Source organism: Equus caballus, chromosome 11 (assembly GCF_041296265.1).
Source record: "Equus caballus isolate H_3958 breed thoroughbred chromosome 11, TB-T2T, whole genome shotgun sequence".
In the NCBI taxonomy this organism is placed as follows: Eukaryota; Metazoa; Chordata; class Mammalia; order Perissodactyla; family Equidae; genus Equus; species Equus caballus.
The window spans coordinates 22,445,736-22,461,620 of NC_091694.1; the positions used below are offsets into that span (position 1 = coordinate 22,445,736).

At 45.9% G+C, this 15,885-nt stretch overlaps 1 protein-coding gene across 3 annotated transcripts; it reads right to left on the reverse strand.

Annotated features, from left to right (window-relative positions):
* Nucleotides 1-1,975: 1,975 nt before the first annotated feature.
* On the reverse strand, nt 1,976-14,123 carry MSL1 (MSL complex subunit 1). Of its 3 annotated transcripts, XM_023652574.2 has the most exons (10): nt 12,991-13,129; nt 12,342-12,446; nt 10,288-10,511; nt 8,860-9,242; nt 6,904-6,951; nt 6,393-6,457; nt 5,680-5,747; nt 5,153-5,277; nt 4,913-4,985; nt 1,976-4,518 (listed from the first exon to the last, which is right to left on the reverse strand). In XM_023652574.2, exons 2-10 carry the CDS (start codon nt 12,381-12,383, stop codon nt 4,428-4,430), a joined length of 1,119 nt encoding a protein of 372 aa, XP_023508342.1. In that variant the 5' UTR covers nt 12,384-12,446; nt 12,991-13,129; the 3' UTR covers nt 1,976-4,427. The 3 variants fall into 3 exon arrangements, with proteins under 3 accessions (XP_023508342.1, XP_005597493.1, XP_023508341.1); XM_005597436.4 differs by lacking the exon at nt 12,342-12,446 and having other exon boundaries at nt 12,991-14,123; XM_023652573.2 differs by lacking the exons at nt 6,904-6,951; nt 12,342-12,446 and having other exon boundaries at nt 12,991-14,105.
* Between the last annotated feature and the right edge of the window lie 1,762 nt (nt 14,124-15,885).

The following is a 15,885-nucleotide window of genomic DNA, read 5'->3' on the forward strand; positions in this document are numbered from 1 at the left end:
GGGATTTTGATTTTGACTTTGGCAAGACATTTGTCACTAATGAAAGAAATCAGTGTATTTTCTTTGGACCGTAATGAAGACATGCAAAATGCGTGAGCTAAGTTATTAGTGCACCTACAGGAGTGCATATTGATAATACTCATCAAACAGAGAAAGGTCACTATAGCATAGCACAGATTCTGTCCTGTGTGATATTTTTACAAATTAGATGGTTAAGGATCCTGATGCTTAACAAATTCATAGACAATTTGAAAGTAGAAGGCATTCTGAATGCCTTCAGAGATAGAATCAGTATCTAAACAGATGTCAGCTGGTTAAACAAGTGGCCAAATGTGACAACTTGTAAATCCAGCTCCAAAAACCAATTGCCTAAGTTCAAAACGGAGGATAGATGATTTAGTAAATTAAAAAAAAAAATCTGCAGGATCTTATCGATCACAAGGTAAATTGATGCAAATAAACTTGCCAAGTTTAGTGTAAATAAGGAAAATAATATGCTGCCACTTTGCCTTTCAGCTGTTGGGTCTGGGTTCAGTTTTTTAATTTTTTTTTTTTTGGAGGAAGATTAGCCCTGAGCTGACTACTGCCACTCCTCCTCTTTTTGCTGAGGAAGACTGGCCCTGAGCTAACATTTGTGCCCAACTTCCTCTACTTTATATGTGGGACACCTACCACAACGTGGCTTTTGCCAAGTGGTGCCATGTCTGCACCCGGATCCAAACCGGCAAACTCCGGCCGCCAGAAGGGGAACTTGCTCACTTAACTGCTGCGCTACCGGGCCGGCCCCCAGCTTTTTAAATTAAAAAAAATTTTTTCTTGAGGAGTAAGGAAGATTGGCCCTGAGCTAACATCTGTGGCCAATCTTCCTCTTTTTGCTTGAGGATTGTCGCTGAGCTAACATCTGTGGTAGTCTTTCTCTTTTTTGTATGTGGGATGTGCCACAGCATGGCTTAATGAGTAGTGTGTAGGTCAGTGCCCAGGATCTGAACCCACACCCCCGGCCACTGAAGCAGAGGAGGCCAACTTAACCACTATGCCACCAGGCAGCCCCAAGGGTTCAGCTTTTAAATGGACATGAGCAAATTGTTCACTCATCCAGAGAGAAGTGAAAAATTCAAAATCCTTTCTTTTGAGGAACAATGGTAAGATCTCTGAATGTTTACCATGTAGACAAGACTGGGATAGCCATAGCAATCTTTATTCCAGGGACTATGAGGAAAAGGAGGGATTGATCTTTTTTTTATCATCATGGAAGGCAAAGCAAGAACCAATGGGCGTTGAGTTACAAGAAGTTAGATTTTTATCAACAAGGAAGAATTTTCTAACATTCAGAAAAAAAATGTATAGAAAAAAAGAAGCAGGACTTCATTTGTCTGGAATGTTGACAAGGGCAAATCATGTATTGGAGGTCAGACTAGATCACCTCTAAGGTCTTTTCAGCTATGAGGTTTTAAAAATTTGGACACCAAGCACCCTATACTCTATTGTTTTTAAAGTTGCCAATTATGTGTGTAAGGAAGAACACAGGACAAAGAGGGATGAAATGTTGTGTTCACATACAAATGGAAGTGAATACCTTATAAAAAACGAAAATGGTGTGTTTTCGTATTTTGTGAAAATTGATTTATTTTTCTAATCTTTTAAAATATACAAGCAGAATTGTTGGGGCCGGCCCAGTGGGGCACTGGTTAAGTTCGCACATTCTACTTCAGTGGCCCAGGGTTCGCCAGTTCGGATCCCAGGTGCGGACATGGCACCGTTTGGCAAGCCATGTTGTGGTAGGCGTCCCACAGAGAAAGTGGAGGAAGATGGGCACGGATGTTAGCTCACGGCCAGTCTTCCTCAGCAAAAAGAGGAGGACTGGCAGCAGATGTTAGCTCAAGGCTAATCTTCGTCAAAAACAAAAACAAAAACAAAAACAAGCAGATTTAATGCTTCCCAGTAGATCTAATAAATTGAAGCAGAAGTTCAAAAATTAACAGCCACAATAGTTTATTTACAATTGAACTCTTTATAAGATATTTACAAGACAACCAATTTTACACATCAGAAATGGTATCAAAAGTATGAATTACAACACAGACAACAATATGAAATGGGCATAAAACAAAGCTGAAGTGGACAGACAAGCAATTTCTCTTTTTAATTTATTAACACTAGCTTAAACTTTGTTAAAGAAAGAAACAAAGAACTATGTTTTAGGAGAATTTCAGGGCCTTCAGTTGAAGATTGAATTTCACAGTGTTGTATCCCATGTAGGGAAAAAATAAGACTAATTTTCCCCCCACACTCTAACACACTGTAATTTTGCTCTTGGAACTTTGCTAATCTACTCTCCAACCTCCTCTCAACAAACCTCAACATATCCAAATCAAAGGAGAATTGATCTAGAAGAGGGGACAATAAAATAAAAGGTCCTAGGTAGAGGGAGAACCAAGGAAACAGAATCCACTTAAGTCTGGCCAGATAGCACCTCATGAATTGCTCTTAGTCTAGCTCAAGTTCAGAATCTGGGTAGTCCCCTGGGTAGGTCACAAACACAAAGGTTAAATTTGCTAACCCATATCCAAATTAAGAATCTGTCAAATACTGGAAGTCAAGAAGAAACTGAGAGGAATGAAGGAATAAAGTAAAGAGACACTGATTGGTCTTTTTTTCTTCTTGGGCACATTACAAGGAGTATAACATAGGTCAGAGTAGGAAAGCTGAACAGGTTGCCATATTAAAATGATGGAGAACAAAGAAAATCTGGCCCAGTTTTTCTAGAACTCTCCTTTCTCTCCTTAAGGTGTGAGATGAGAGCCCCTAGTGGAATAAGTCCTATTTCTCTCTACATTCTTGCTGCAAAGAAGTTCACAGCAGGTTCCCTTGTGGAGAGCCCACTCTCCTAAGTAGATGGAGTTACAAATGAAAACCCATAGCCACACACACACATAAAAGGAGAAATAAGAGCAGCAAGATCATCCAAGAATACTATATGTGCTGCCGGAATAATTCCTTTATAAGTCAAACCCAGGGAGCACAGATCAACATCTCACAAAAAAAGCTTTAGCAGTGGGAGGCCCCTGAGGAACTTTTCATTTTTTCCCACAATGGTATCCCATTTTCTCATGCTCCACTGATGGGCCGGCCACACACCCTACATACCTTGGCTTCTCCTCTAAAAGTGCTAATAATCTGGGGACATAGTCTCTTCAAGGATAACAGCCCCTACCTTCTAGGAGATTAGACCCCTACTTGTTTTCACACAATAGTCCTGAAGACTAAAGAAAGGCAATTCCTATATATTTAAGACCAGAGGTCTTGGCTCTATTTTCCTTCCAGATAGTTACAGGGATCTTACACTGAGACCAAAGTGGCCTGGAGTGCTGTCCTGAAAATTTTTAACAAAATGGAGGGGAGGGGGGAACCAAGATGGTACACATATAAATCTACCTTTACAAAGTGAATGGAGAAGCTCATTAGGTACATCTGTTTGTTTCAAGATGTAGACATTTGCCAGCCAAAGGAAGCACATATTTCCACATACACCCCCCACCCTCCCTACATCTCTATCCCACCACCAAGAGCTCAGCTAAAAGGATAAAGCCCAACTAAGGAATACTTGAGAAGTGAAGTGATGCAAGGACATCTATACAGGTTCTGGCATGCCATCCCCAAATACCAACTGCTTTTGTTTAGGAGCCATAACTTGTCCAAAACTAACCATCCCCATTCTCTTTTCCAAATATTTTATTTTTTGAGGGATGAGGGAAGAAATTCAGTTACCCATTAACTACGAAAATAATCACAGCCAAACATCCCTTCCCACATGGCTATATCACAGAATAGTTTTAAGAGAACAACTGTCTTTTCAGACATTTATCTACCAACTCTCCAATCTCTTTTCTACCCTGTGAAGATGACTTGCTTCATCACTTGACTTGTTATTCCTCATCTGGTCCTTAAGCTCATGGTGAGGCTTTTTTGTTTTCTTTTAGGGTAAAAACCACTCTATGCAAACTATAAGGAAGGGTATACCACCGTGAGAAGAGTGCCATGCAGGCACAGCTCTAAAGGCAGGGGTTGCTTCATCTTCCACACATCTAATGAAGAGAGCCCTTTTACCCCTTTAACACAGGCAAATGTATAGAAGCAGACCCCTGAAGCTTCCAAATCTGCCATCCTATAGATTTAGCTTGAGAGCTCATTTCCCCCAAAAGGGAAAGGAAATCCCAATCACCCTCCATAATTCACAATTAGCCCAATGAAAGAGTCTTTGTGAAATCAGAGTGATGAAAACAGAACCAAGATCAAGGGAGTATGGAAGGGCACTATCAGCGAATGATAACATACATGAGGACATAGGTCACATATACAGGTCTCTGCCACTCTCTGGGAGTGGCATGCTACAACTATCTGAAGACAGAAGGTTCCTGCCAGCACAGCTATTTCCTACACGTCCGGTGAGGTGTTTGTTTCTTCTGGATCTCCAACCTGCATCGGCTACGCTCATCCAACCAGGGCAGTTCAAAATTCCTGGCAAAAAAGAATAAGCAAATCAACTTTAAAGACTAGAAGGGATTCAATGCGGGGATGAGAGTAACTCCAAAAAAGACACTATGCCCCTCACCAATCCTAGCCCTGATTCCCAAGTCCCAAGTTTGTCATCTTTCCTGCCTCATAGCCAGAGCAACAGTGTGCTATTAAAGTGACTGAATAATCTATTTCTAACTCAAAAAGCAATCCTCCTAATTCCTGGCTTGGGAATCTTATCATTGTAAAAGTTGCCCCAGTAGCCTCACTTCTGTTGAGGAACCATGGCTATCTCTAAGCCACTTGTTCCACCTTATATGTAGGCTTTCATGAAATCTGAAAGGGAGGTGAAGGGCAGGCTACCTGAGAGAGGAGGGAGAAAAAACTTTATACTTACTGTGGAGTTAATTTTGGTAATGGTCGTCCAAATGCTACAACAGGCAAGAAGGGAGTAATCATCAAACTTTCAACTATGGAAAAAAGCCAAATGGGACCTCGTTAGTGACACGGATGGGAAATGTCTAGCAACTGTACCTGCTCCAAAATACTGTTCATTCATTCACAGCAAGTTGTATCCTGGAGCCTTGCACCCTTTTTCTTCTTTGAAAAACCACTCTTTTACATGAACAAAACTTACCATCATCTGGCTCAGGGAAAAATGAGGTAACCTCAGGCTCAGATTCCTGAATTCCTTTCTTTTTATACATTCTGAGCTGCAGTCGCTGTAAAATTCTTTGTTCCCTGATCCTCTGAATATCCCATCTGGGAAAAACAAATCAGACAAACAAAACAAACAAACAAACGCAACATTACTGAAAACCTGCTCTTTAAAAGCAACTCATACAATCCAGATGATAGGAAGATCTTTGTTGACTCTTCCTGATGGGGGAGTAAAGAGAACTGCCTGCCTGTTTAGGGAATTACGCCTAGCAGTCTAGATCATGTGTTGGTGTTCCAGAGAGTGGAACTGAAGAAGGGCATACATGAAGAAAAAGAAGCCAAACATCTTCACCTACAACAATGACCACTTCAAACTAAGATACTCAACCAATTGGGAAGCCAGTGATTTAAGAGTGTGAAGAGCTCCAGGACTCTCCACAGCATGGATGAGAGAGGTCAGGGTCCTAGGGTTCAGCTTCCCAGGATGAATATCTCTAGCCTCACCTTTTCCTTCTCTTCTCATCCAGCTCCAGTTTTGCATGCCGCTTTGAAAACACACTGTCATCCAGGTTCTGTGTAAAGAATAGATGCTGATAAGCTTTTCATCACTGTGAGACACAGGTATACTAGCTCATTTCCAGCTTCCAGGAATATAAAATCTTTCACCTTCAGGTCCCACCTGAGTCTGTGAGTTCTATGGATATCATGGGAATCTCCTGGTAACAAAATCAACAAAACACATCCTCCTTTCCCCACCCCTACCCTTACAGAATCTCCAGATTTCAAAATCATTTCCATAACTTTCCAAGTGAAAGTCGCATCAAACTGAAACCCTTGAGACTGCCATAAACCCTCCCTACCTCCATACTTGGTAAGAGTCTAAGTTTAAAATAAACATCAAACTTTTAAGAGTCAAATGAGCTTGCAATATATATTGTTGCTGCTGAGTGGTACATGCTAACTTTTCTACTTAGTATGAAATCTAGCTTGTTTTACCACTCCCCAGATATTTATTTTTGAATAAATCACTTAACCACTCTGGACCTCAGTTTTCTCATCTATACAACAAACGCATTGGACTAGATAATCTCTCAAGTTCCCTTCTGGCTTTAAGTTCTATTTAACCCATCCATACAGTTACTAAGACATATTCAAATTATACCCCTATTTCTAGTCTGTCTCTCACTCCCTTCCACAGACAGGTCTTGGGTACCTACCTCCAAAAGGTCTGAAGGATTTGGGTCCCTTAGAGGCTCTACTGAGTGGTCCCTCCAAGAAGGAACTGAAAAAAAAAAAAAGAAAGGGAGGAGGGGTGGAACCACCCTTAAGTCCAAGGTCACACAACCCTCCTGCTATTCACTAGGATAAGAGGTCTCTCCCCAGATAAGACAAAGTTACCAAGTGATAGGAATCCATTCTATGGCCTCACCTGAAGCCATATTCAGTGTCCTCGCTACGGTATAAAAGAACCTAAAATGCCATTGCAGTCTGCCAAACACAGGATCACAAAAAACCCTACACCAATACCTGACAATTCATATAATGGATGCTATTGCAGTTCCTGAAAAACAACTGAAATTTGTAGTCATTTTGAAGTCTATAGTGTAATCATACACCAAGGAATCTCACTTTCCCACATCCAACTGATGGGGAATGCAGCTCCCAACCATCCACCATCCCACCAACCACCACCCCAGGCCCAGCCGGCACAATTCCTATTCTACTCACCGGCCAAGACTGAAGTTTCTCCTGCAACACTTGATGGCATCAGACACCCTAAATAATGCAGGAAAGAAGAATCATCTCAGTGTAAAAAGAAAAAAAGCCCATACCCAAAATGGAGGAAAGGATCATCACTGAAGTTCTCACTAGGAAGCCATTTTGGTTTTTTTGAGTTGTTCTTTTGAGAATTTCTCTCTGGGGGAGGGGAAAGGGAACAACAGACAAAAGAAAAGAAAATAAGCCCACCACTTTTTTTTTTACACTGAGACGACTTCTTTTCTTCATTATTTAGGGTGGTTTCCCTGCAACAGTTGATGGCCAAGGATATCAAACCTTAAACTCAGAACATGGCAGGTGAGTAAAAGTTGACCCTATTTTTCAAATAAAAGATCAGTGTTCTCAAAACTTACATATGTAGTCTTCTTAAACAGCTCCCTCCTCCCTCCAAACAAACTACCTTGCTGGTCCAGCCTGAACAACATGCACAAAGACTTTGGCTTCCTTAGAACAAGCCATTGAGACTTCCTCTTGAGATACGGACATCAAGAATAGATTCACGCGTTTATTCACACCTCAGGCTCCTCAAAGGGCTGGGATCCCCCGAATCAGACTCTTTCTGTACTGCTATGCCCACAATCTCAGAGGTTTTTGGAATTTTCTGTACTAGGGCAGATAGGGTTTTCAAAAACAGCCAGTCATACAGAACAGCTCCGGACCAAGCCATTTCCCAATCCCGGATGGGAAGTTGCTTCATGGTTTCTCTTAAGTTGTTACACAGCATTGCCATGGCAGCAAGAAGGTTAACCATTAAGGATGAACCTCTTCAACTGACTGAACCAACAAAAAACCTGAACCTAGATCAGGGTCCTAGTCTATCTCATGTTCTTAAGGGTGAGGCCTAATGAATTTTAGATAATTAAGAAGAGTAATCTATCTTGCCCACTTAATTTTGTCACCAGAACAGTCAAACAAAGCCTGGAGAATGCTCTTGTCTTATTGGAATGGACTCCCATCCCCATCCCTGCTAGGGCAAGACACAGTGGTAGAAATTTGGGGCTGCAGCTCTATCCAAGAAGGCTTCCCCCACCATCACCCCGGAGCATCCGCAGTGACTGTCATAGACTAACATTACACGATTGAAGGCACATTCCAGTTACTGGTTGATGCAGGACATAGGGGAGCATCTCTGTGTGGAAGCCATAAAGAAAAAAAAGGGAATGAAGACCAAGGTCCCACACCCCACACCCTCCCCAAGCAGCTCAGATATCCCAAGATAGTCCTTATTGTTTGAAAAATAGTTTGTAGACCATTTTATTTAAATATATGAACAACCAATGGGCTACTGCAATCCAAGTAAACTCTTCACATTTAGAACCTTTGTGAAGTATAGTAAGATAAAGTAAGACTGTTGGTCTTTGGCAGATTCCTCCTGCCCCCCAGACCGGGACATAGAGATACAGATAAATGTTTATATAGTTAAAGAGCGGAGGCCCAGGTGAAATTCCCCACCCCAAGCTGGCTCCCCAACCCAAAAATTACCATTGGCCCCTGAGAACACCCAAAGACCACCCTCCCAGGTTTCACACAATATCAATTGCAGGAACAGTCGTGCATGGCAAAGTATAAGTTCTATGCATTTCACAGCACAGAAAACCCTTCTTTCAGAGGGCATGCAAGTTGCTGGAGATTACACCCCCAAGTCTGGTGCTCTTGTGATGAGCAACTTACTGGCAAACACATCTCCCAGTGTTGTAAGCAGGCAAATACATTGAGCACATTTTGCTGTAATTCCATCTATTTGCAATGCCTGCACAGTGTCTGTCTCTGGCTGTTAACTTACTCATTCTTGACAGAACTCTGCTTTATTGATTGCACTTTTTTAAAAATGCCAAAGGCATTTTCACACTTGTTAGCTTGACCGCCACCACTAGGGTATAAGAGCAAGTGTTCTCTATGCCTTACTTGCTACAGTCTCCTCCTTCTTTGGAGAGGATTCCCGTAATGGTAACGGTGATGGGGGAGGCTGGTGCCAACGACACAAATACATTTCTGTGGTGGAAAGGTACGGCAAATCTTCTATCTCACTTGAGAAGGCTTTCTCCTTGGGATGGGTGCTGGGTCCCTTCTGGGGAGTGGAGAGTCTTGGTGGGGTGTCCACTGAAGACCGGGGCTTTTCTGGAGTTTCTTGGCTCCTCAATTCACGTTTACAAACAGTTTCAGATAAGGAACCACAGGGTTCCTCTTTAATGGGAGAGTGCTTAGGAGTTTTTGTTTTGACTTTTGAAAATTCAGGAGCCAGCTTTTTAACAGGAATCTTTCTTTCTGTACTTCCAAATGGGGATTTCCTATTAGATAGGGAAGAAAACATTATAAAATTTATTGACTCAAATAAAACCTGATTTCATTACATTTTGGGGCAAGAGAACAAGCAGTATTCAAGTATCTAAATCTCTGGGTTCATTTGGCAGTCATGAGCAGGGACAGCGTCATGCTTAACAGTATACAGAACAGGCCCTTAGTAAATGTTTGTTGCATAAGTGAGTTTCCACGCATAAGAACCTCTAAAGGTATCCTATTGCCTACTAAATCTAAAAAGGTTCCTATTTTATTCAAGATCCTATAGTTAACATTAGGTGCCACTGCTCTGTGGCCTATTTCATTCCCGTCAACCACAGACCAGTCTTACTTTTCCCCTAATCCCATACTATGTCAATTACAAGCTCTATTTCTTTTTTCTTGCTATATGCTGGCTCTCTTTCTCCTACCAATTTCTCCCTCCCCTGATGCCCACATTCCTAGAATGCCATCTTCTTTCCTTTTCACCAACTTAAATTCTGTACTTCTTTTTCAAGATCCATCTCCTCCTTAAAGTTTCACTATTCTAACTCAGAATAATCTTTAATATCCCTAAATCTTACAAGGCCTAGTTTGTATCGCTGCTGTCTATCTGCATATTTTATTTCAGCTGAATTCTGAGTTTTCAAAATTTAGGCCATCCTTACAGCTAGACTAATTTCCTTGAGTCCAAGGACAGTTACATCTTACTTTTTTATGTCTACCAGTGCCTAACACAATGAAGGAACTTAATACTTCCTAACTTGAAGTGGACTGCTATAGTTTTAAGAAACTCAGCTGTCACATTTGTTGCCCATTCTCTTTATGATGTACTCTGCATTCTGTAATTATTACTGTGACCAAAATGTTCTTAAAAGACTTTTATAGCCTGCGCAAGACCATTTCAGGATAGTTTCTCAGCAGGGAAGACCTCATAGTTTAATTCAGGATATGACTGTATTAGAACTAATTCATAAGTCTCAATCCCCTGCTCTCAGTCACTGGAAACAAGTCTCCTCATCATGTCCAGACATTGTAACAAAGTTATCAGCACACCTTTTGTGTCCCTTTCCACTTCGCCCACAAGAGAAAGGCTTGGGAGGCAGAGTCTGGGATGTCTCAGAAAGCTCAGGCTGGCACTCCAGTTTAATTTTCTCAGTTAGCTCCGTTTCCTCTCTCTCTTCAGTTTCATAGCTCTGAAACAGCTTGTGCCTTTCTTTCTCGTTATCCTTCTTTACCAGCTGCATCCGCCTTTCCATCCGTTCAATCCGAGCAAGGAGCTAAAAGAGAGTGGCAAAATACAGACTCAAAACACAAAAAATTAAACACAGGTACTTAGCCCCATTTAGGAATCAGTATGGTCTTCTGCCTCTTGCCATGGACCATAGCAATTGAACTTATTCTTAATAGGCAGACATTAATCTGAATAGTTTTCCTTAAACACAATAGAGAAGACAAGGTACACTGCTTAATTTTAGGGGCTAACCTAGTTGGGGAGGGGCATGGGGGAATTTGTAGTTCATTCTTCTGAAAGAAGATCCTCTTCACTGGGAGGGGCCACAACATGCCTTTTAAATGGCATGGTCTCTGTTATTGCTAACCATGTGGCTCCAAGTCAGTTTGGGAGTTTCCAGATTTAACCTTATGTTCTTTTAGGAGGCCCTAAGGTTCTCCAAATCCTATCCTCTCTACTTCCAGTCCAAAACGCTATACGCAAGGGCAAAGTCCAAATAGTACATGAAGAAGGAATTAAAAACTCACATAGTCACAGTGCAGTGTTATTTAAAAGTGGTGTGTGTGTGTGGGAGGGTGCCACCTAAACAATGAACATTCAATTTGGAAGAATTATAATACAAACCAGTACCCATAAATCCCAAGGATCATGAAATACGCATATTGCCTTGCATTTGAGATAACAGAAAAAAATTATACCTATTTATCTAAATATTTAGTAAAAACAAAGTCTTTTAAACTCTAATTAAAGGAGGACTACATAATCAAACAGAAACTGGAAGTCAATTATCATTGAAAACTTCACATTAAAATGTTCTGAGAAAAGGTGCCAACTGCACCACTTATACCCTATAATAAGAATTTTATTTGGGTTAGACAGTGATATTAATGCTGCCTTCATTATATCCACTTGGCTGCATAGATTTCAGTAGAGGCCAAACAACAACTAGAATAAGAGAAACAAGCTTAAGCAACGCTAAGACTGCAACACACAACAGAAGCAGTGAATGCCAAGTTCAGACTGACACTCTATCCTTAACTCACCCCACTTTTCCTGCCTAGGAAAGTCTGCAAAGGGGCCATTACCTCAGGAACTGAGCAGAAACCTCCACAGTCAGCAGAGAGACCCCCTGTCAGCCATACTCTCATTTCATCTCTTGTTTTGATGCACAGCCTTAACATTACTTAACCACGGTTTGTGGGTGACATTTCCTTGATTTCTTCTCCTTCACTGGTCCTTCTCTTCCTGCACCCCCCCAGGTAAGGATATGATGTGTTGTAATTACAGTACCATCACACCCCTAGACTGCAGTACAGTAGCTGAGCAGTGCCACCTCCATGTTGAGTAACTTCCACAAATCAACACCATGAGATATTTTAATGAGACCTGTTTCAGCTCCCATTCCACCTTGCAGAATGTATTTTCCAATAAAACAGCCGCTGCCTGATGCGATTCATTTGGAAAGCAAACAAAATGAATAGCCCTCTGCTCCCTTGCTCAGCCCTTGGCGCACACAACGCCAGAGAGAGAGAGGGAGAGGGAGAGAGAGGGAGAGAGAGGGAGAGAGAGGGAGAGAGAGGGAGAGAGAGGGAGAGAGACTGCTGCAGCCTGAACACAATTGTAGAAACCATGTTTATTTTTAGGCAGCTGTAAGGTATGCTAGCACAGTAATACCCCCCCCCCCCAGCTTTCCTCATATCTGAAGGAATATGTTTTAACACATAAGGTGCCCTTAACTACTGCTGCAGTAAAAACAAGCCTATATAGTCACGCTCCTCAGAAGTACAAAGAAATAAGAAATGATCTCCCTACTACCCTAAGATTCTAAAATAGAGATTTTTTTCTTTGGTCCACTTAATACATTTAATAAGCTTACTTTCCCCTGATGTCTCAAAATCTTCCAGCCTCTAAACACCATGCTTATACAAGGGAGCTGGGCAGTGGGTCATGTTTGATAACTCAGATTCCCATTAAAAATTGCCTGAAATCAAAGACAGTGATTCTCTTAATATCATTTAAGAAAACTAAAATAGAAATCCACTGTGAATCACCTCTACCCCTCTGCCAATTGAAAGGCCTACTATCCTCCCATCTAAAGATGCTACAGCAATGGTTAGAGCAACAGCTGCTCTGTCCCTCTCCTTCAGAATGCATTTCTAACGCAAAAGCTCTTTAACTTTAACCCCTTCCAGAAAGCCACCAAATATGCATCCCACCTTTTCATTTTCAACTCCTCACAAATCAGGTCTTTCCCACAAGTCTGGGGCTGTCATTTTAAATTAACCCTTGGGCACCTGAAACTTCCCCTCCCCCTCCTACTGGGAGGTTGCCCTTTAACCCTTCCCTCCAACCCAACGTGTCTGTGTGCCTGGGTCCCAAGGACCCGGCACCTAAGCTACTCCTCCTCTGGTGGCCAACCTCCTTACCCCTAACCAAGGGATACCTTAACCTCCTACAGGCCCCCTTCCCCCGAGCATGCGCACAACTCGCGGCTCGTCCCGAACGCAGATTAACCCCTCCCGTACCGTGTCTCTCTCTGACTTCAGCTCCTCGATCTCCTTTTCCTTGGCCTGCAGCTGCTGCTGCTGCTGTTCGATGAGGTCCAATTGCAGCAGAAGGATCTGTTTGAGGCAGGCGGCCTGACTGGAGGCTCCCGAGCCGCCGCCACCCCCGAGAGGGCTCTTCCTCATACTCTTCCATCGGCCCTCGCTGGCCGCCAGGGTCCCGGCGGTGGCGGTGGGCGCGAGGGGTGGCGGCCCGGGCAGAGGTAGTGGTGGGGGTCCCGCCGGGTCCGAGGCGGTGGCAGCTGGGGGAGCCGCCCCACCCTTGTCCCCAGCCCAGGGCGTAGGCTCTTTGGCCGCCGCCACGAGAGAGCCCGTCTGAATGGGCAGCACCGCCTGATACTTGGGTCGGGGACTGCAGCCGGCTCCGGCTGCCGCTGGCTCCCCCCCAATGCCGGCTTGTTTGGTGGCCGGGGGCGGGCAGGGCAAGGGCACCGAGCCGCCCCAGCTCTCTTCCTGCTGCCCGGGGGCCGCCCCGGCCGGGAGCAACAAGCCCCGGCCCTTGCCGCCGCAGCCGGCAGGGGAGGGCGCGGGGCTCCCGCCCTGGGAGGAGGCCAGCGGGGGCCCCGGCTCCTTGAGCTTACGGTGCCGAGGGAGGAAGTGGGCTTCGGCCGCCCCGGGCTCGTCCTCGGGCCCGCCCAGCGCCGCAGCCCGCTCGTAGTCCAGTCGCTGCTCAGGGTTGCCGCCGGCAGGGGCCGCGGCCGCCTTGAACACTGCGGATCTCATGGTCATAGTGGTCCGGAGCAGCGGCGGGGACCGAGGCGGAGGAGGGGGTGGGGAAGGGGCGAGGTGCGGGGGGTCGAGGACGGAGGAGGGGGAGGGGAGTTTGGCGGGCTCGCCTCAGCAGCGCGGCAGCAGGCCTCGGCTAGCGCGGCTCCTCCGGGGCCCGGGCGCCATCCCGCCGGCGTGCGGAGAAGTGGAGGCCGCGGCTGAGGCCCGCCGCCGGCCCATGGGGGCCTCGCCGCCGCCTCTGCTGCCGCCGCCGCCGCCTTCGCCTCAGAGGCAGGAGCTCGCACCCAGCCGCCCCCGAGCTCATCCCCGGAGCTCGCTTCGGCCCCCCCTGGCCCGGCCGGGCCCGCCTCGTCTCCCCACCCCACACCCCCCTTCCCCGCCCCGGCCCCCCGCCCCGGAGCTCGCCTCAGCCGCCCCGAGCCTCCATTTTCCCCCCCCCTCCTCCTCAGGAGGGGGTGGGAGGGATGGGTCCGCCCAAAGCCCTCCTACTCCGGGAGGGGGTCTGTCGCCTCCCCTGGGGGTCTCCGCGGCTCGGGCTCCCCCCACCCGCGTCACCCCCGGCGCCTCAGCGTTTCCCTTTAAAAAAACGGAGCCGCTCGTAGCCGCCACCGCCGCAGCAGCCGCCGACCGGAGGGCGCATGCGCCGGGAGGGAAGCAGGAGGGAGCGAACCGGGAGCGGAGAGGAGGGAGGCGGGCCGCGCTATTGTGAGAGGGGCCGCCGCCGCCTCGAGGGGGGCGGGGAGGGGGCCGCGGGGGCCCCGGGTGCGGGGGGCCGGCGAGGGGAGGCCGGGGATAAGGGGCGAGGACTGAGGAGCCCGCGGAGGAGCGGGGTGAAGGTGGGCTGCCGAGGGAGGGGCGAGCCGGGGGAGGGTCAGGAGGAGGGAAGAAAGGGCGAGGGCGCGACGGGTAAATGGGGAATGCGGAGGCTCCCCGGGAGAAAGGGGCGCGAGAGAATGAAGTCGAGAGGGAGAAGGGGGCTTCAGGAGCGGATGCGCCCTTCGTGAAAGTGTACCGTGCGCTCCTTGTCCCCGGCCTGCTCGGGGCGGCCCCTTCCACGGGCACCTTGGCAACTGGCCTGGCCCTGGTCGCAGGGGCCCCGCAGCCCCGCACGCCTCCTGGACCAGAGTCAGGATTCAGGCTCCTGTTTGCGCCTGTGGGTGTTTCCTGGGGGTAGAATTCTAACCCCTCCACCCCCTCCTCTCCCCAGCAGCCCCACACTGCTATGGGAGAGAATGAAGTTCTTTGTCTCTAAGGGATCCAGACCAGAAACGGAGGGACCTCTGGTTCCCAGAGGGAGGAAAATCCATGATGTCTGCAGCCGAGGGAGTTGTTGCCACAACCTCCCTGGAATGAAGTATTGCCAACTACCAACAGTTCTTTCCCAACGACCATCTCCCCAGCCTTCTTAAGTCACTTGAGCATCTTCTGGAGGTTCATGAAGGGTTGCAGCGAAGGAAATCTGTGAAGCGATTTATCCCTTTACCTGGAATAGGAATACTTGAGGGTATTCTCTTGTGTTGAGCACTTCTTCCTATTCATGTTCAGTGTGTGTGTGTGTGTGTGTGCGCGCTAATTTTCAGGCAACTTTAGCCAACAAGTCCTCACAGAATTCCTCGTGGAAAAACTTTTAACTAGTTTTAAATGACTGTCGTTATTTTCTGTTAAGGTGTATTTTTTTCCAATCCGTAGGGAAATGGAGATGACTATCATTCTTTGGCCTAATGTAAAAAAAACCTCTAATTAAAACTGTTTCTCTGCTTTGTGCACCTAAAGCGTGAAGCACTGAAAATCTGAAACAAATGAGTGTGAACGTGTTAAGAAGCCAAGAGAGTCCCAGCCCTCTTCCACCAGACTGTATGGCCTTAAATCTGCAAGGGAAGTATTGGGGTTAGGGATACCAATGAAGAGGGACGTAGTGGGAGGCACAAAGAATATGTTGATCTTTCACTCTCAAGACTTTCAATACCATCTCTACACTGACAACTCCCAAATTTATATCTTCTTCCTGGACTCATCCCCTAACTCCACAATCATATCTCCAAACTGCCTAGGAGACATATCCACTTGGATGTCTAATAGGCATTTCAAACTTACATCTAAAATCATGTTCCTGAATTTCCCTCACCC

What these genes read in the sequence shown, in the direction of transcription:
- MSL1 (XM_005597436.4), bottom strand. Translation starts at nt 13,758, where the DNA reads ATGACCATGAGATCCGCAGTGTTCAAGGCGGCCGCGGCCCCTGCCGGC. An exon ending in GATGAGAAGAGAAGGAAAAG is followed by an intron (nt 5,278 to 5,679) that starts GTGAGGCTAGAG and finishes TGTTTTTCCCAG; the next exon opens with ATGGGATATTCAGAGGATCA. An exon ending in TTTCCCTGAGCCAGATGATG is followed by an intron (nt 4,986 to 5,152) that starts GTAAGTTTTGTT and finishes TTTTTTCCATAG; the next exon opens with TTGAAAGTTTGATGATTACT.